Raw genomic sequence first — 21,046 nt, 5'->3', positions numbered from 1 at the left:
GATTTTATCATTACATATTTTTTAGTAGATCGATATACTGTTTCAGTAAATCAGTAAATTGAAATTGAAGTCAGTAGATCTACTAAAAAATCAGTAGACCTGGAAAAGAGAGAGGACAAGGTAACGCTCATTTAATAAACTTCGCAAATGAGTCCAGTTTGGATGAGACCGCCATATTTTGATGCTTGTACGTTGCCTATTACTACCTCTCGCAGGTTTACTTTACCAGGTCTACTGATTTTTCTGATTTTAACTTCCAATTTACTGATTTACTGAAACACCATATCAATCTACTAAAAAATATGTAATAATAAAATCATGTTCAAAAAGTGATAATTATATGTCCAATTATAAATTTTGAAAAAAAAATCCATTATCCAAATACCAATAAAACAGCACTAACGACCACTTAGTAGTGATTATAACCTGATAGAGAAGTCTGCAAAATACAACAAACCATTGGCACTGATATTTGTCGACTACGAGAAAGCATTCGATACCATAAGCCATCAGAAAATATTAAAAGCATTGACAGAATGCCAAATAGACCACCGTAATCTTCGATTTTGGATCTCATCAAGATAATTACTTACCATGACAGCGGCATGTGGTCGAGCATTATAGTGCATTAACATGAATCTGTCAAATCTAATGTAACCAACATCTGGCAAAACATGATCTTGCAGGATATTTTGAACGTAAGTATCACCAGTCATCCGTCCAATCACTTCCACAAGTGCGTTGCGTCCCCCCCAACTAATACCTCCCCAAAGCACGACGCTAATACCTCCAAAAATAACGGTCTGGGCAAGATTGCAGGTGGCGAATCGTTCTCAAACTCTTCTGTGGACGTGGTTTCGACCATCTGGCTTATATAATATTATTCTGGTTTCATCAGTGAAAAGAACATTTTTCCAGTTGTCGATATTCCAATGAATATGTCTTGCAAATTCTAAACGACGAGCTTTATAATTTTGGAGAAGACGTGGAACTTTTGCATGGCGTCTTGGCTTTAAGTTTGCTTCTTTTAATCTTCGTCCTAACTGTTTTTGAACTCACATTAACTTGTCTGACATTTATTAGCCCATTTCTGAGGTGCATTGATGTCAATGAGCGATTTCTTGTAGAATTAAGAACCAAAAAATGGTCATCAATTGTGGTTGTGCACCTTGGCGTCCTTGACCAGAACCTCGTACAAAATTGCCCGTCTCATGGTACCTTTTTAAAATATTTGAAACTGTAGATTGACTACTCCTGAGACTCCGTGCGATCACAATTACCGACTGTTTACAAAAAAATATCGCACGCACGGACGCAAATACGCTTCCTCGTACAAAAATACAGATTGTATTTGATGCTGCTTGGGCTTCGTCGCAGTGTCGAATTGGTGGTTGAATCAAAACAATATTTAATTAAACTTAATAGATTAAACTAAAACTAACCGAATTACTATGGTTTTTCATTTACGTGAAGAGGGTTTTTTATGATAAAATGTACGAATGACACTAAACGCTGAATAAACGTCAAAATATTTCAAACCAATTGGGTACATCAGCCTACTATATGAGTATTATCAGTAATCTAAAATTATTTTGAAATAATAGTGACTACAATAAAAGAATTAAAAAATTCCAAAATATTCGATATTTGTGTCCATGGGTTTATTATTTAGTGTAGAATTTATTATATGTAGAATAAATATTTGATGACTAGAAACGAATTGATCGATACTTTATGACGCCTTCTCATCGTGACTCGACTCAGCATTTTATTAGAGAAAAAAGTAATACAACGTCAGTATAGAAGCTTCGCTTTAAAAAATCAGGATGAGGACGTCTCATTCCAAAGATACCAACCGATATGCTATTCGAATTTAATCCAATTCAATATCAGATTTGTCTTGTATTTGCCACTACAATAAAAAATCACAACGCTAATTCTTGAGTGTTTGTGGACTCGATATACAACATAGTTGTTTCTATCATGGCCAATTGCACGTCACGTAACATATTCACGTGTAGGTAGCATTCACTTTGTTGATTTTCGCGCCTGGCAACAAAACTAAAAATATAGTATACTAGACACTTTTTATAATACAAAAAGTTCATATAACTTAGCCAATAATTTCACAAAGATTTTTAATTCTAATTTATTTATATATTCCTATAGATAACGAAGTGGTTTTTCTATAAGCATATAGGCGTTTGAAAAACAAAATGGTTTAAAAGGGACTGTGTTGTAATATTTTGGTCAACAACTTAAAATAAAAATCTGTATATCTGGAATATATTTTATTTAAACCTAGATCGGTACATATACGATTTATTACATAACACTAATCTATTGGATATAGTGGAGAATTAACCTCATTGTACTTAAAATTAACACACAATACATTATACAATCATTAACAAAATATCCCCATTTATGTGCTCACCGCATAAACAATGAAAAAACTATTTTCTACACATACATTCTCACTTTTTAGCAACAATGCTGTTTGTTTAAACCTAAAATTGAATGTTGGCGAATAATATCAGGATCAACAATTGGAAAGTTGGAGATATGATCATTAAATTTGATAAATTGCTGAGACGGATAGCTTCAATGCTTTGATGAGAACAAATACAGATTGTAACATGAGCATTAAAGTTTTCCACATCTTTTAGTACAAAGTCATATGATATTTCTCATCTGGTTCGGCGTTTTTGGACACTATGTACACATTCTAACGAAGTATGTTATGGTTTATATTATATATTCTACATATATATATTATGTTACGGCGTAGTTGATGTAACAAGGGGTGTGGTATAAAGACCTGTAATAAAACTAGTTCAGCAGAGAAATAAAAATGATTAAAATTTAGATTTTTTTTGGTGATAAGTACATGTTGATTTTGGTTCTATTTCCAACATTTCGACAGAATTTTTACCTTAATTTTTGTGAATAGTTAAGACCATCGAAGAATTATCATGAACAAACTTTTATTTTTAATAATTCTTCTCGTTAGCATACTTAAGCAAATACAAACTTAATTACGAATTGGAATAATAAAAAATATCACACAAAGCAATCTCACTTTATATTTGAATAGGTTCTTCATTGAATAGTAAATTTTGTGGTAAACTGATGACTGTACACATGTAGTCGTCGAAAACATCTAAAAGTGATAATTGCTCTGCAAATATCTTAAAGTAAAAAATATAACCTTACACTGTTGCGTTCACTTCTCATTTACCATACTACGAAATCGACCAAATACAATAACTATTAAAAATCAAAAAATTTGGAAAAAAAGAAAAAACAAAAGGGCAACCATTCTACAAAAATAAATTGAATGTGCCTGAAGACATATTTCAAATATAATAACGTAAATATTTTAAGCATTTCTAAAATAAAAAGATATTAGACTTATAAGATCTGAAAATACCACCTTTAATTGAACAACAGAAAGAAGAAAAAAATTCCATATTTTCAATATTCTAAAGCTGTCACATGAAAGATTGCTCCCGATTATGTGTTTATTAATTTTTCTTACAGCAGTTGTTCAATACATTTTACTTTCTGTGTAATAATTTTGAGTAAATGAGTTATGGTAAAAATATACATTTTTAGAAGCATATTAAACCATTTTTACTTTCCTAACTTAGTAAATCCGTAGTAAACAGCCACATGGCACAGTAAATAGGATTAAAAGAAAACCCCTAATTAAAGTGTGTAACTTTAGGTGATTAACAACAAAACACCTTAATTCAAACGAACTATTTACGTTATTACAGCTTGAAATGTATCTAGTAAAATATCTATATTTTAGTAATACTATAATCTAACGAAGATAAGAATAAATCTAATTGTCAGCCTGGGGTGGTGAAGGATCTTCTTCAAAAGTTTTCAATGATTTTGATTTCTTCGGTTGTTGTGGTTGATTGGGGGAACTATAAGGGTGCCTACCAGCAGCACTGTAAAAAATAAGAACAGTTAGAGTTTGGATGTAGCAATCTAATTTATATAAATGTATAATAAACTGTGAAGAAGCGTTAAAAAAGCACCACTAAAAGCGAAAAATGGTTAGCTAAACTATACAAGCTATATTACGTAACCCACAGCAATTTTAAAAAGGTTCTGAAACTGTTTTCTTGTGGCATGTTTAATTTAAATATTATTTTATATGACATTAAAACACAATTGACTGTAATGAGAATAATTACATTTTACATTTTTTCCGATAAATGTTTTCAAACATTTTCCGATTATGAATGATCTTAACCTGTAATGGACCAAGCTTTAGAGACAAAAATGAATGATTTTGAGCATTAATTAGTGAATTTTTGAAACCAGCACAGAGTTGTGAAGGGAAATGCTTGGAGTAACCTCCAAGTGTTTGCAACTCCAAACTGTTGGTTATAATTTTTTTATGGAACTTTTGTAGGTATTTTTTTTTATGCAAAAATCATTATATTTCATCTCTTTTAAATTATAAATCGAATGAGACTTTTTTTGGAAAAAAATATTTGATGAAAAAATGTTTCAATCCCTTATTTATTACTTTGTAGTAGGGTCAACGTTTGCGTTATAAATTAATTAAGCTGCATCTTTCCCACACATTATACACATTTTTTATTGATTCTTATAGCTAAAGTCAAGACAAAGTTTTAAAAAAAAATTCTTACGACCAATAGAAGTTGAGTTAGCTTAATTTGTTTAAAAAATCACAACTGCTTTGTTTATAACAATTAAGAATAATTAAAATCGGCGCCATTCAATAGTTAAAGGCCTATAATTTATGAGGATATAATTTTTATTTAAAAAATCCGCAGTTTTTTATTAAATATTGCCCAAGTACTTTCGCTCTCAGAGCATCCGAGCAGAAAAAACTCGAAGTTGATGGTTGATAAAAATTTTTTGTATAATTTTCTAGACTTACTTCGTTAAAAATTTAGGCTATCCAGCACTTCGATGAATGTTATAAACATTGAATAATACATTTACACAAAACTAACACTAGACAAAGGACAGTTTAAATTTTTTTTTTTTCAAAAATTTAGAAGCTACATTGTGGATGACAGCAGAAAAGAGAATGGCTCCTGCTCTTAACGGAAATGTTAAAGTTACATTGTCTGACTTATGACAACTTGGATGAGTACAATCATGGTGATCTGCAAATTTCAAAATTCTATGATAAACTGAACATTGACCAAAAGTTCAACTGACCACTAATATAGGAACCGAACTGATGAAATATGAAATTATATAAATAGCTTTATGTAGATTGCATAATCCAGATCTCACACTTAAACCTGTCGAGAGGTAATTTAGGTGTTAATTTGGGGGCAAATGAAGTGGACATAGAGTGTGAATGTAAGAACTAGACTAAACAATCTGTTAGATAGTGGCTGGTTGACTACAATAAAAAGGTTTACCAAGCACGACCAATGCTGTAGAAAAGAAGAAATTGAAATACTTAGAATTAAAAAATCAAAGTTGAAAACAAAGTATGTAAAATGGAGTATAATACCACTAGTTCAGTCAAACCTACAGTCAATGGGAAAACTATAAAATTAAAAATGTTAAAGCATTACTCAAGACCAACTGAACAACAGTGGGAGATGTTAAAATATACAACTGTGGAAATGGTATATCTAAATTACGAAAAGATATGGAGAGATATAGGATTTCGATGATGAAAGAGGAGATCTGGAGCACATAGAACTTACGTCAGAAGAAATAGGTCCATATATTACAAAAGAAGAAATATTGCACGCATTAAAAACAATGAAGAGCGGGAAAAGCCCTGGACCTGATATGCTTCCTATAGAAATCCTAAAAATTCTAGATGAGAAGCACATTGATGTTTTAGTGACACTCTTGAACCAAATTTATAGTTCAGGCGTATTACCCAAAGAGTGGTTAACATCTATTTTTATTTGTCTCCCTAAAAAGAAAAACGCAAGAGAATGCAGCGATTACCGCACCATTAGCTTAATGTCTCATACGCTAAAGTTACTACTTAAAGTCATCCATAACCGAAAATATCACAAACTGGACATAGACGTTAATAATACACAATTTGGTTTTCGCAAAGGCCTAGGAACACGTGAAGCTCTTTTTTCACTTAATATACTAATACAAAGATGCCTGGATGTCAATCAAGATATATACGCATGTTTTATTGACTATAATAAAGCATTCGATAAAGGACGACATAAACATTTAATGAATGTCCTGAAATCAAAGAAGATTGACTACAACGACCTCAGGATCATATCAAATTTATACTATAAACAGCGAGCAAAAGTACGTGTTAACGAACAGCTGTCAGAAGAAATTGAAATTAGATGTGGAGTAAGACAGGGATGCGTATTGTCGCCAATTCTTTTCAATGCCTACTCCGAAGAGGTCCTGAAAAAAGCTCTTGAGGGTGAAACAGCTGGAATAAAGGTAAATGGAGTCCCCATTAACAACATTAGATATGCGGACGACACTGTGATCTTAGCCGAAAACATTGAAGATCTTCAGAGACTGGTGACCAGAATAGCATCATCATCATCATTTTGGCTTTACAACCCTGTGTGGGTCCTAGCCTCCCCAAGAATTTTTCTCCAGTCGTCCCTATCCATCGCCTTCCTCCGCCAAGCACGTATTTCCATATTTCTCATGTCTTCATAGATGTTATAACACCTCGACCAGAATAGCAGAGTATGGAAAAGAGTATGGTCTAACAATGAATGGCAAGAAGACGAAATTTATGAGAATATCGAAAACTCAAAGAAATAACGAGAATCTTCTAATAAACGAAACCAACATCGAACAAGTGGACAAATATGCATACCTGGGAACAATGATTAACTCCACAAATGATTACAATCAGGAGATAAAAATAAGAATAGAAAAGGCTAGAGCAAATTTCAACAAAATGAGAAGAGTTCTATGTACCAGGGATTTAAAACTGGAACTAAGAGTTAGGTTGGCGAGGTGCTATGTTTTTTCGACTTTATTTTATGGAATGGAATCTTGGACCTTGAATGCGACATCAATGAAAAAACTGGAATCATTTGAGCTGTGGGTGTACAGAAGAATTCTGAAAATATCATGGACAGAACACGTCACAAACAAAGAGGTACTGGGAAGGATGAACAAAGAAATGGAAATTGTAAATTCAATAAAAACAAGAAAATCTCGGACATATTACACGTGGAGAGAAATACACCTTGCTCCAACTGATTATGCAGGGAAAGATCCAAGGAAAGAGAAGCATAGGGAGGCGTAGAATGTCATGGCTGCGCAACCTGAGAGATTGGTACGGATGTACATCAAATGAACTTTTCAGAGCAGCCGTCTCAAAAGTCCGAATAGCTATGATGATTGCCGACCTCCGCCGCGGAGATGGCACTTGAAGAAGAAGATGGACAGTATAATAAACGCCAACTATAGATTAATTGATCATGAACAAGCTTGTTTTGCAAGTTATTGATGAATGAAATATTAATATTAATTAAAGTATGAAATTAATAAAATTCTTAATGGATATACTCAGTGTAGGAAGTCTAAACGGTTGAGCTTAGTCCCCAACGAGATGAAGCTACAATAAAATTTTTAAAAATCGGTTTAAATTTAGTACAATTTAAATTGATTTGAGTATTATAACAGTGAGAGTTTTCATTTTTTTCCTTTGTAATCTCCAAATCTTACAATAAATCCAACTCCAAGTAGTTTTTCTTTCTACTACTGTCATGTAAAATAGATGAACCAGTATTGATATTAAAATTATATTTACTGGACAATAAATGGTGACCAAAACTTGAAGAGTTTGGTCTGTTCAAATGTTCTGTGATTCTAGTACATAACTTTCGAATGGTTCTAGCTACATAAGAGGCATTACAATCATCATATCTTAATTTATAAACAGCACTTTTGTCAAGAGTGTTCATCCTATCTTTGGTGTTAATTAAAAAGGAACCTAAAGTGTTGTGTGACTTGAAAGACATTTTGATGTATTCAACTGTAGAAGTAGAAATGTTTGATATATTTTTGGAAATGTTACTTATATAAGTAAAGAAGAAATACCTGTTATTTGTAGAATTGGGTTGAAGTAAGCATTGTGATGAATAAGTAAGCTTTTCTGCAAGTTTTGCTCTATTTAGAAGCTTATGGATGATGTTAGGATCATAACCATTATTGAAAGTAATTTGTTTAAGAGTATCAAGTTCTAAATTGAAGCTCTCATTATAAAGTGGAAAATTGAGAAGCCTATAAATGTAACTGTTGAAAACAGCCATTTTGTGTTGGGTTGGATGATTAGTTGTTTTATGTATAAAGTGATCTGCTTAAGTAGGTTGTCTGTAAATATTGTACCCTAGAGAATATTTTTTACGAAATACAGGCATACCCAAGAAGTTTAACTTCTTGGGTTCCCTGTATGAGAGCTATACAATCATCAACATATATAGACCAAAAAACTATTTTGTTGTTGTTAACAAATTTCTCTTCTAAGCTGTCTAAGAATATATCAGCTAAAAAAGGTGATAATGGATAACACATCGCTAAACCTAAATATGTAAACAACCAACAGGTGGTAAAGTACAAAAACCTAATTTTAATAAGTTTTGCAAATTAATCCTTAAATTTCTTATTATGTATTCAAAAAACATTTAGCCTAATTTAAATTAAAATAAGCTTAAGCTCTTTATGGCATGCTGCTATGTATTACCTCACATGTCACGATTTTCCGGATAGTAGCAAAGATGCGTGTCTTAAGCCCTTTTGGCATGCTGCCATATTTGATTTTTCTTTGTCATCGTATTCTATTCGCTAAATTCTGTCATATGACATATCGCATGGTCCTGTATGTCGTTTAGGCACTACAAGCTTAAGGTCTTTTTCAGAATTTACCCTCTGACCCCAATCCTTTATTATATACTTCACGATCCAACCATCCTTCTCGAGCTGAACGATGTCAGAATGGAAGTGAAGGGGAGTAGCCCAACCGCCCCAACCTCTACTACAATTTATACAAATTAAGCTAACTCAACTTTCACTGGTCGCAGAAAACCTTTTTTAAATCGTTGTCTTGACTTTAGCTATAAGAATCAATAAGTTAAAAATGTGCGTCACTTATAGGAAACGCTGTAGCTTAATTAATATGTAACGCAAAAGTCGCCTCTATTTCAAAGAAATAAAGGGCTAGAAAAATTTTATTAGCAAATATTTGTATTCCTACATAAAAGTATTGCTGGTGTGGGAACGTAAAATTCTTCGAATGATATATGGCCCTTGCAGAGACAGCGTGACAAACGAATGGAGGGGCAGATACAATAACGAGCTAAAGTCTCTATTCGGAAAAGAAAATCTAGTCAGATATATAAAGGCCAATAGACTCAGATGGGCAGGGCATGTGATACGCAGTAACGACAATCGCCTTATTAACAATGTGTTCTGGGAAAGGCCAGAGGGAAGAAGGTCTGTAGGGCGGCCTAGAAAAAGGTGGAAAGATGCAGTCAAAGAAAATGGGAGTGCGACAATGGGAATTACTGGCACAGGACCGACAAACATGGAAGGCAATAGTAAACGCGGCAAAAGACTCACGAAGAGTTGTAGCGCCATTGATGATGATGATACATAAAAGTATATTCGACCAACAAGAGAATCCGTTTAGAATTAGATCTCTATTTTTTTTTACAAAAAAAACAGGTTTGTTAATTTTTAAGTGTCTTTTATCACTTATCTCGAAAAGGAATTGACCGATCGGATTTTACAAAGTCTCATTCGATTTATACGTAAAAGAGAGATAAAATATAATGACTTTTGCATAAAAAAAATAATTTTTACAAAAGTAGCTTCAAAAACTAAAAATGAAGAAAAATTGACATTTTTAGACCTTCAATCATTAATTTTGCATAAACTATTGGGTCAAATTTAATGTAGCATAGTTCAAATTAAGGCTTTTTTATGTACTTTCATAGTACTGTACATTTTACCTAGACACTTGGAGGTTACTCCAGGTATTGCATTTCAAAAGTGCTGGTTTCAAAAATTCAATAATTAATGCACGTTTTTTGTTTACAGCTTGGGCTGTAGTGTTTATAATTAAACATTTACAGTTAAGATCATTCATAATTTTATTTTAGAATTTTTGATGATTTCCGGACTGGAAACACGTCAAAACAAATGTAAAAATGTAATTATCATTTTATGATTACAGTTAATTGCGGTTTAAGTAAATATAAAATAATATTTATTACAGATTTTTTTAACATAAATTGTGTCTATCATAATTTTGTGTTTTTTATCATAATTTTGTCGAATTTTTCAAATATTATTTCATAAATAATAGCAGAAATTATTATTTCAAATAGTCTTCAACAACTTATTAAATAAGTGTAGGCTTTCGCAGCCGGTGTTTTGTAAAGGTACGTTGTTGTCGGAGTTTAAGGCCGTGTATCGGGATTGATTGTTCCAGAAGTCAGATCATGGCTGGTGAGAAAAATACGAGCTCACGGTTTTGTAAAAAACAACAAAAACATCTGTAAAAACAACAAGCCGTATAGCAGAAGACCCGTTGGAAGGCTGTCAAAAAGGTGGAAAGATAATGTACAGTCAACAACGACTGAAACAGAATAAGAGGCAGACAAACAGGAGTAATCCTAGTCGCGCGAAGAAGAAGAAGACGGTTTTAAAAAATTTGTTTCACTTAGGAGAACACCAAATTTTAAAGGTCAAATACGTATACCTACCTATAACATGGACGATAATCATCGTTAAATTATAAAAAGTAAAGTGTGTAAAATGCATGTTACATAATATATTTTTCTGTATAGTCGTTTATAACAACACATTTTAAAACTAATAAAACAATCAAATACATCCTCTCAAAACGACAAGTAACTCATAAACGTAAGCGTTGGTATAAAGGGTGTTTCAAGAACAGCTTACACTATCTATATATCAGAAACTACTTACACAATATTTATGAAAATTGGTTTATGATGATCAAAAGTTGTGACGAACTTAACGAAAATATTTTGACAGACAAGCCACTTACGGTTATAACCGAAGTGAACGGCAACTTTGATATTTTAAATGGACCACCCTGTGTATTATTACATTTTCAGATTTTGCGTAAGACGTCAGACAAAATTTTTATAAGGTACCATAGGCCAAAACTTCATTTTTTTTATTTATTTATCTTTTTTCAAAAATTCTGACAGTCAATCTTTTTAAAGATAATAGCTCATCATAATGTCTAAACTTACTAGGTTTGAAATTTAAAGAAATGGCGTATCATTTGCGAACACACTGTATTTAGAAATTCGATATTGATGTAAAGTACTGAAAGAACGTTACTTACTCTTTGTGAGCAAAAGTTTTCAAGACATTATGTTTGCAAATGGATGAGGTATTAACTTTGAAACATTTGTATCTATTTGTCAAAATTTTTGAACAAAGGTGAATAACTCAAAAGATATGAAGTTTTGACCTATGGTACTTTAAACAAATTTTGTCTAGAATCTGACGCAGAATCTAAAAATGCAATAATATATAGGGTGTTCCATTTAAAATATCAAAGTAGTTCACTTTAGGTATAACCGGAAATGGAACATCTGTCAAAATATTTTCAGTCAAAAGTTGGTCATAATTTGTTATCCTCATAAACCAATTTTCATAAACATCGTGTAAGTACTTTCCGGTATATAGATAGTGTAATGTCGTGAAACACCCTGTACATAAATATGTTTTATTAGACTTATGTTAAAAATTAAACAGTAACACCAAATTAAAGAAAAAAAAGCTACAAGCTTTGTTATCAAGTAATTGCTTTTACACCATACTTTCTATAGAGCTATATGTATAAGTTAGCTTCAGCATTAAACAGTCTCTTTGTTTAATAACGTCTACAAAATTAAATTATCTGTCTCAATTAGATTATATCTTTTCTGAAAATATATTTTTTACGACAATGTACTTTAGTAACACTTTTTGATGAGTATAGAATAACGAATAAATAAACAAATAAACAGTCTATCACAGCATATTAGATATTTAGTGTACCTATTCTGCAAATCCAAATATTCGACGCTGAGAAAGTGGTGATAGAAGTGTTAACATATGTTGTACCAAATAAATCAAGAAGAGGATGATCGTATGCAAAAGATATAGATAAACGGGTGAAAGCACATCACAAGGGATGTGTTGCAAAAATGAATGGCAATAATACATAAGTAGCTAGAAAAGAAAGAACTTTGAAAGGAAGTGAAAGTGAGACGGATATCATTAAGGAAAAAAATGAGAGAAGCAGTGAATGTTAAAAGTTACTTGACTCATAACTGAGTTTTTAACATAGTGGGAAACGAGAATAAACTGTATTTGCTATCTGTATACTTTTACAAAATCTTAACTAGACAGAAATCAAAATACTCATTTTATAGATTTCAAAAGTTTTGCAACTGTTATATATCAACTTTTTTAATCAACAGTTTTGTTGTGAAAACCGTCTATTTGTATCATTAGTTATCACTAGAAATAAAGAAGTAGCTGATAAAATAAACTACGCCCTCTCTAAATTATACTTACTTGGAAATATCTTGTACTGGGTTGTGGACTTGGTTATATTAATTATATTAATGTCTGGAATACCTGTAAGGATGAAGTCCCAATGAACCAGATTTCTCATCAAATGGTAATGATGTGTTTTGATTTTTAGGATTAGTTTAGATAATGAGTTACGATAATCGAAGTGAAAATTCGACCTATTCAATACTTTAATAACTGTTTAAAATTGTCATTTTTACATGTTTTGCACAATGTAAAACAAGGGACATCTTACAAGCTTTGACAATTATACCCTAAAGCCAAACAATTGCCAAAAACTATTCGAAAAAATTATGTAATTATAAATGACTAGCACAATGATACACAATACCGAACAGTGAAAATCTATTAAAATATTTGCCATGTTATCGACAGGTTGACTATAATATATATTCTACAGTGCAAAAATAAGTAAAACTGATAATTAATACTGATCATAGTTAATAAAGATAAAATTGTGTATATTGGTAAAATTTAAGAAGGCTAAGGAAAAAATATTAAAAAAAATTATAGTAATTCTACAGATCAAAAGTTCATATCGAATAGTTCCACTAGAAATATACTATGGAGATAGCAATTAGTTGGGAATTTAATTGGAAAAACTAAGAATATCAGCTCGCATATTTGAAATTCAGTAAATGATATCGTTGGGTAAAATGTAGCGTAATTGTAAAGCCCAATTTACTCTCCGGGATGAAAAACGTTCTAATAAAATTAGAAGTGCCGCAGGACAAAATCACCAACATATTGAACAAACTGCGAATATACCAATAATTACATACTTATGTAAAATATTTTAAAAAGTTATTATATACATTTATTGTTTAGTTTGATATATGGTGTTATGCCTAACCGTCAATATGACAACTAAGAAAATTTTCCCAAGAAAAGTAAAAATCTAAAAAAAAAACAGCACGTAACTTCAAGTAAATATCAAAGACACATCTAACTCTTATCGGAATAATTGAGAGCATAGTCCTTCAACGTTGTCACTTTTTAAATATGTATATGAATAGATTTACTAATTAACTAACTATTAAAGTAAAGAATATTTTGTACAGATAGAATTTAACATGAATGAGAGTGTAAATTCATGATACGATCGATGCCGTATGGACAAGTATGGTGATATTAAAGCAGCATATTAAACAGTGTTAAACGTTTTTGGGTAAGTTGGAATCAAAATAATGGTAAATTATGTTAGCAAAAAATGGGATATAAAATGAGTAGTAAATCCATCTGTAAATTAGATTAAAAATTCTGTAAACAGCTTTTCCCTTTATCTAACCCAATGTTAAGACTGACAAAAGCGCAAAACAAAAATGTGTGAAGGATAATCATTAGGCTTAAAATTTTAAATAAAAAGTAAGTCAAAACAAATAAGTACACAATGATAATCCATATATAGATATTTTGGATTTTAACATCTCTCTAACTAGCTTAATTTTTGGGAAAGAGGTTCTTCTCGGCAGAAAGTGTCTACTGATCACAGTGTGTATTACTATTTTCTTTGGGTCTGTCCATCGATTATTTTGTTTGTAATTTAGCCTTTTTTGAAACTTATTTTTTCTAATGCACATATTTCCTTCTCAAGTAGGAAGTTTATAAAACACACTCCAAAAATGTACTGCTCTATAAAGCTACATTTTTGGGATTTTTTTTAATATGTTGTATATATATATATATATATATATATATATATATATATATATATATATATATATATATCTTTTAATATTCTTTTTTATCTTCATAAGCAATTCTGCTTGTCCACTGGCGGATTAATACCTCTATGGAAGGTTGTCACTCCAACTTTTACGCGGTCATCCAATACTTCTTCCGTCGATTGATGATTTATCTCTTGCTATTTTGACGACACCAGTCTCCCCCATTCTGCTACACTGCACGTTACATTTTCTTCTAATGTCTTCACTTCTCTTTCGATTTCTCAGCGTATTACCTGTAATTCTTCTCAGTACTCTCATCTCTGTCGTTTCCAGTATCCTTTGAGTTGTGGCTGTGTCGGGTCTTATGTCTGAAGCAGATGTCATTATTGGTCTTACACTGGCTTTATAAATTCTTGACTTCATCTCAGTGTTAATGCGATGTTTCGCCATATAATCTTATTAAGACATCCTGCCAGTCTATTTGCTTTTTGTGCTTGATCTCTCACTTCTTTGTCCAGGTCTCCACAACTGCGCAGTGTACTTGTTCAATACTGATGCCATCAATTTCTATTTTACATCTGGTTGGTTCTTTGATGATTACTATTGTTTCAAATTTTGAATAAACTATTGTTTATTCAAAATTTATATTATATATATAAATTTATATTTATATGAGATTGTCATATTAAATTCTTTTGATCTGATGTTAAATTCGTGGGCTACCAATATTGCGTCGTCTGCGTAACAGAGTATTTTTACTTGTTTGTTCCCCATTCTGTATTCTCTTTCTTTGTTTACGCTTTTGATGATTTCATCCATGATTGAATTGAAGAGCATAGGGCTCAATGAGTCTTATTCCGCTGCCTATTTCTATAGATTCTGTAAGTTGTCCATCTATTCTGACTTAAACTTTGTTGTTTTGGAATATGTTTTCAATAGTTTTTATAATATTTATTGGAACTTCTCTATTATACAGAAGATGGATTACATCTTTAAGTCTTACTTTGTCAAATGCTTTCTCCATTCGCTCGTTCTACATTCTTCCGGTATCTTATTAAATTTTATAATTTTATTAATTAATGTTGTTAATTGTTGTCGTTTTTGCACCAAAATATTTATGTAATTCGTTTGGTATCTTGTCTTTACCTGCTGCTTTTCTGTTCTTCAGCTTTCAAATATTTTACGAACTACCTGTATATTTATATTAAGTTATTTATCCTTTTCTATGGGTTTGGTTCTATTAGTTCCTTTACCTCCGTTCTTTGTCCTTATAAAGCGCCATATTTACTTTTGCAGACCATAAAAATTATGTTCTATTTTTTTTAGAAAAGCGTTCCCAGTGATCATTTTTTATTTTTTTTTTACAAGTGCATGTGTTTCGTTTCTTATTGTCTTGTAATTATGGTATGCCTGTTGTGTTTTGGTTGGCATGTATTTCAGTTAAGCTTTTTTCTTTTCTTTACATTTTTCCTTCACTTCTGTACAAAACCATGAAGTTCTTCGCCTATGAAACGATTTATTTTTATTTCTTTCAACAAGAACTTCCTTGGCAGAGGCTAAGATATTAGAATTAATTTTTGCCCAGCTTTCTTCGACTCCATCACCTTCTGTGATATATGTGTTTCTGCTTTTTTAGGTTACTCTTTTTTGGAATAGGTACCTTGTGGAGTCATCCTGTAAGCTTTCGACTTTTATCTTTGTGGTGTATTCTGGTGTTTTGTCTTTTAATCTTAATGACAATAAATCATTAACAACTCTTTCCTTGGGCATTTTTGCAAAAATTCTATCACTCATAACACAATCCATTCTATCATTATTTGAACATTTTACATCATCTGTGAAGATATCTCTCGGCCTTTAAAAACCCATTTTTCTTGTTTATTGCAAAAATTTTAGTATGAATCTCAAGCTTTGTATAAGGTATGTATCTGTTTGATACTTCAGAATCTATTTTGAGTTTTTGGACCAAATGATGTTCCAACACACTATAAACTGAATATAGAAATTTTTAATATAACTTAAGTAAGTAGAGCTGGTACAGGTTTAGTTTAAAATTTAAAAAATAATCTTAAATTAATAATATGCTATGCTTAATAAAAAATAAATGAATGAATATCATTTATGGTTAAGATTAAACAAAAAAAAAACAACAAAAGTGTGTCTATTAGATAACTATATCAAATTACGATTGCAAAAAATGCTCAGTACTGAACTTGTATATATTTAACATGAAACACTCTCTTATTAACAAATCTACATGAAATAATGTATATTTATAGTAGAGCAGGTCTTCATAACCAATGATTACAATTTGACATTTTCGGCACCGAACCTGGCAACAGTGTGTGTGAGTAGTAACAAGTGAAAATTATTTCTCTCCAACAAAAAGTCAAGAAATAGTGGTTTTAGATAACAAATATATACACAGAAAGCAGTATCGAGTCAGAAAAAATGCAGTGAATAGAAAATCGCGAGTAAAACTTAGAAATTATAGCAAACATATATAAATAGTGTAAACAACTAAAAAGTGGACATTTCAATTTGACAATTGCCATTTAAAGAACCATAAGATCACGAAACTTAGCCAGACAAACGGCGGCGTTGTTCGATTGTGACAGAAATCAGTGAGAGTGTGTTAAGTAAGTTATATATCTAAGATTGGATAAAAGCAAAGTCTTCCGACTTTGAGGTAGACCTATACCAACAGAACAAAAGTGGTACCAAAAACAACAATAGAAAATACTAAATGGGACGGACATTTACCTAAGTGAAGTTTACTCCAGGGAGATACAAGACCAGAGAAGAACACTTAAGGCAAGCAAGAGAAAAGGGTCAGAAAGCATCGCTAAATTATAATAAGCTAAACATAGACGATGAAACATACTGTAGAAAGCTTAGGATATAGAAGAAAGCAGACACAAAGTGAAAATGAATACTAAAACACCGCAAAGAAATCCTAGAGGAAGAACATATACTGAAAGATCATCAGGTGGTGACCAAAATGAATCAGAAAACATGGCAAAAATAACACAAAACCACAAAAAATACTAGTGCAAAGACAAAAAACTGGGATTATATGTAAAAGAGGAACAGAAAAGAATAAACTACTAGTATTACTAAAACAATCCAGCAAACGAATGTGGAAAATGTGTCTGTGAGATTTAAAGGGACTGTACAGAAAACGATGATGGAAACATGATAACGACATTAGCACAGAAAGAGAACAATGAATCAAACTTAAGGAAAATAGAGCTCGTATTATTTATTTGCAGAGTATACGAGAGCCGATCGATCTACGTCGACCTTGACCCATTTACAAAGCAAAACCATTATTTATCTTCACGTCTCATTGTTACCTGTTATGTATAGATTCGCGTTAGAAAATAATTGTCTGTTGAAGCGTGCCTACATTAGATACCCAATTCGGGAGAGCCATATCTCAGGATCAAAATGGGTCATGTCAAGCAGCAAGTGGTGATTAAATCATCATCATCATCAACCCTGATTTGTCCATTGTTGAACATAAGCTTGTTTTAAATATTTCTGTTCTGCGCCTCTGCTATCTATTTGGTGGCAATTCTTTGAGGTCGTTGGGTGATCGTGATGGGGATATTCTCCGGCTTCGTTTGTCTGGCCGTGGTCTACACTCAAGCAATTTTTTTGTCCACCACCTGCCGTCTTTCATTTTTGCAACATATCCATCTCCATTTTTGCCTTGTAACTGCGTCCTCAATTTTTCCGCTGATGGTTTTATGAGAGTTAAGGTTTTTGCTCCGTATGTGAGGACTGGTAGAACAGGCTGGTTGAAAGCTTTCCTTTTTAAATGGATTGGGACATAGGTTTTAAACACGTCTATCATGTTTTCGAATGTAGCCCAACCTAAACTTACTCTTCTGAGTAGCTCAGATGTCTGGTTGTCTCGCGTTAATTTCTCGATTTCTATTAGCTCATTGGGGACAAGACTTGTCATCATTTTTGTTTTCCCATAGTTTGTGCTTAAACCGACTTTCTGTGTTACTTGCTGTAGTTGTAGCATAACTCTGAATAGCATTCGAGTCACTCTAATCGTTTAAATGCTGACTCTTTGGCGACAAAGTACCTCCCTGCCGCACCCCTCTGCCAATTTTTTAATCCTCTCAGTCATACAATGAAAGTTTACAGTTGTACACATTTTCGCATGTATTCAATGCGAGTTTATTTGGCGGATATATTGGGGTGATCTGCATTATCATATGACGTAGTGAAAACGTGGAATTTTAATATGGTAAACCGTCGTGCACAGATCAACGGGTACTCCAAGAAAATAATATCACACAAAAAATTAAAAATATTTGTCTCTCATACCATCTGGTATATGTACTTATTGCTAAATTGAATATGAAAAATTGTTTGCAAGAGAAATACCAAGAATATTAACAGCTGAACAAAAGCAAACTCAAAAGACATTTTCAGTAGTTTTTAAAGCGATATAGACAAGACAATGAAAATTTTCCTGCACAATTAGTAATGAGCGAGTCCTGAATCCACACTACGATGAAGGTACCAAAATACGAAGTAAGGACTGGACTCATCGATATTCAACACCGAGGAAAAAAATTTATGATGCAACTATGTGGCATGTCAATTTCTCTTAAATTTAAAATTTTGATTAGTCTACCAAAATATTAAGTAGACAGTTTTTATGGCCCTAATTTCGTCTTCGAATATATTATTGTCAGCCTAATAATAGTTTAACCCATAGTTCCCATGAACGAGCACGGTTTTATCTTAAACTACTTCATTCAAATGTTTAACCAATATAATCTCTCTCAAAATTTAATTAGTTTTGGCAATGATTAAAGTAAAGTGTTAAGATATTCTCACGGGAACTATTACTATGAATATAACCATACATCCCTTCTCAGAAATTAATTAGCTTTGGCTAACTTATAAAAGAGCCAAAACCCAATTTCTGGCAGATGTTAGTTGTACATCGAAGATGCATTCAGATATTAATATAATTAAGTCGTAATCGAGAACTCATATACTATGATGTGGTAAGTTGATTATTTTTTTATTATTTCTTGTATTACGAGATCCTTTTTTGTATATAGAGTTTTACTGGACATCTTAAGTTCCACAGGGATTCTTTTTATCGCCTACATCTGGAGAGCCCACCTGTTTTCAGGGCTTTGAAAGCCAACGACGTTTCTTTCTCTTGGTTTTAGCATATGTTCTCTATTTTAAACTATCTTCGTTAATAATTGATTAAATATAGGAATTACGAGCATTTGTGTCTATTGTAAGGTTAATTTTTAGATAAACGAAACAATGGCTATTGGATTCGGTTTAGGTTGTAGCCAATTATTCATTTAATTGTCATCTTGCTATGTTGAGAGGTTTAAAGTTTTAATTAAATTAATTTACGTTTTACATTTTTTATTTTTCATTTATTTAAATGCTGCAACCTGTTTTAATTATAAGATTATTTACGACAATAATGATCGTAAAATGACTGTTTTGTTGAGTATTTAATGAATACATGTTCGTGATGATAATATGTGTCATCATCTGTTAAAGTTAATATGTATTTATTTAATTTCTTAGAAGACTTAATAAATACATTTTTTTAAAGTTTACTATTTTCTTTGACTTATTTTAGAGACTTTTAAAAGATTTTATTGAGTATATAACCTTTTTTTACAGCTTATGGTTAAATACAGCCGGAAAAATGAAAGATTACCCATGAAGGATCATATCAATCACTTATTTTGTATTTGCTGTCTTTTTCTATAAATAACAAATGTTTGTTATATATATAATATATAATATTTAGTTTATTTAATCTTCAATTTCTTAATGTAATGAGTTTCAGGTTAAAACTCATTGGCGCCCATTTTGGTTTGCAATTTAGCTGTATTTAGTGTTTCTTATATTTATTTTGTCAAACTTATCTAACCATTATCTATGGTTTATCTTTCCGTCTGTTATTATTTCTCTAACATCTATATCCTTATATATCTTATTACCACCCCCCTCAAAAATGAAGCTCGCAAACTAAGCAACGTAGTTTTCGTCAAGTCTTTGTAAACGATCAACTTTTTATCATCAACTTTTGTCAGCTTTTTCGTTATAACGTTCAGTAGCGAAAGTCGTCCTATCTATATTTTAGGTTTTTAATGGTGTAATTTTAGTATATTTCCAGCAAAAGGGAGTCACAATAACAGGTGCTTATGAATAATAGGTGCATAAAATAAAATCGGGAAGTTACATCAAAGGTGGTGTGTTGCATCAAAATAATACCCCATAGCCAATTTAGAACCGCTAAACTGCCTGTCCCCTGTAGATCTTCTAGCCAAAGATCTTCAGACGAACAAGAACGAATAAGATCTTAGCAAGCTCCTTGCAAAGAACAAAATTGACGGTGCTACAGTCCAAGAAACTATATTGCCGACGACCTCCAATTAAGTAGTCGCAGCCAAATTACTGGATATAAACTGACAGCCTTACTTAACCATGCTCAATACTGTTCACATTATTTCGAAAAATACTAGAAATGTGAGAATATAGAAAAATGTTCTAGACTATTCTAGAGTATAGTCTTTAATATTAATTTAATTAGTACAGACGATAATATACGTTTATAAGTCAGTGATATGGAAACATTAATATATTGAGTTAAAATATAAAAATACCTAAAAATTTACTAACGAAATTTTATGAATTGCGAACACTTCCAAAAATGTTACTTTGCTGTAATTTTTAAATCAAAATATACCAGCTCTACGCTTTATGGCAACATTAAAACTTAC

At 31.7% G+C, this 21,046-nt stretch overlaps 2 protein-coding genes across 4 annotated transcripts in view; one reads left to right on the top strand and one right to left on the bottom strand.

Moving 5' to 3' along the window:
• The window catches only part of Sec31 (COPII coat complex component secretory 31), a 357,018-nt gene that overhangs the window by 224,940 nt on the left and 111,032 nt on the right, over positions 1-21,046 (top strand). The window lies entirely within an intron of this gene.
• Mlf (myeloid leukemia factor) overlaps positions 2,277-21,046 on the bottom strand; it is a 37,636-nt gene continuing 18,866 nt past the window's right edge. For 2 of the 3 annotated variants that reach the window (XM_072544277.1, XM_072544285.1), the window contains one exon: positions 2,277-3,962. In XM_072544277.1, coding sequence (XP_072400378.1) covers positions 3,851-3,962 — 112 coding nt within the window. In that variant the 3' untranslated portion in view covers positions 2,277-3,850. Of the gene's footprint in view, positions 3,963-12,570; positions 12,634-21,046 lie in introns of all 3 variants that reach the window. The other variant, XM_072544283.1, reaches the window with a different exon arrangement.

This window comes from Diabrotica undecimpunctata, chromosome 1, assembly GCF_040954645.1.
Source record: "Diabrotica undecimpunctata isolate CICGRU chromosome 1, icDiaUnde3, whole genome shotgun sequence".
Lineage (NCBI taxonomy): Eukaryota > Metazoa > Arthropoda > Insecta > Coleoptera > Chrysomelidae > Diabrotica > Diabrotica undecimpunctata.
This window is presented reverse-complemented; position numbering and strand designations above follow the sequence as displayed.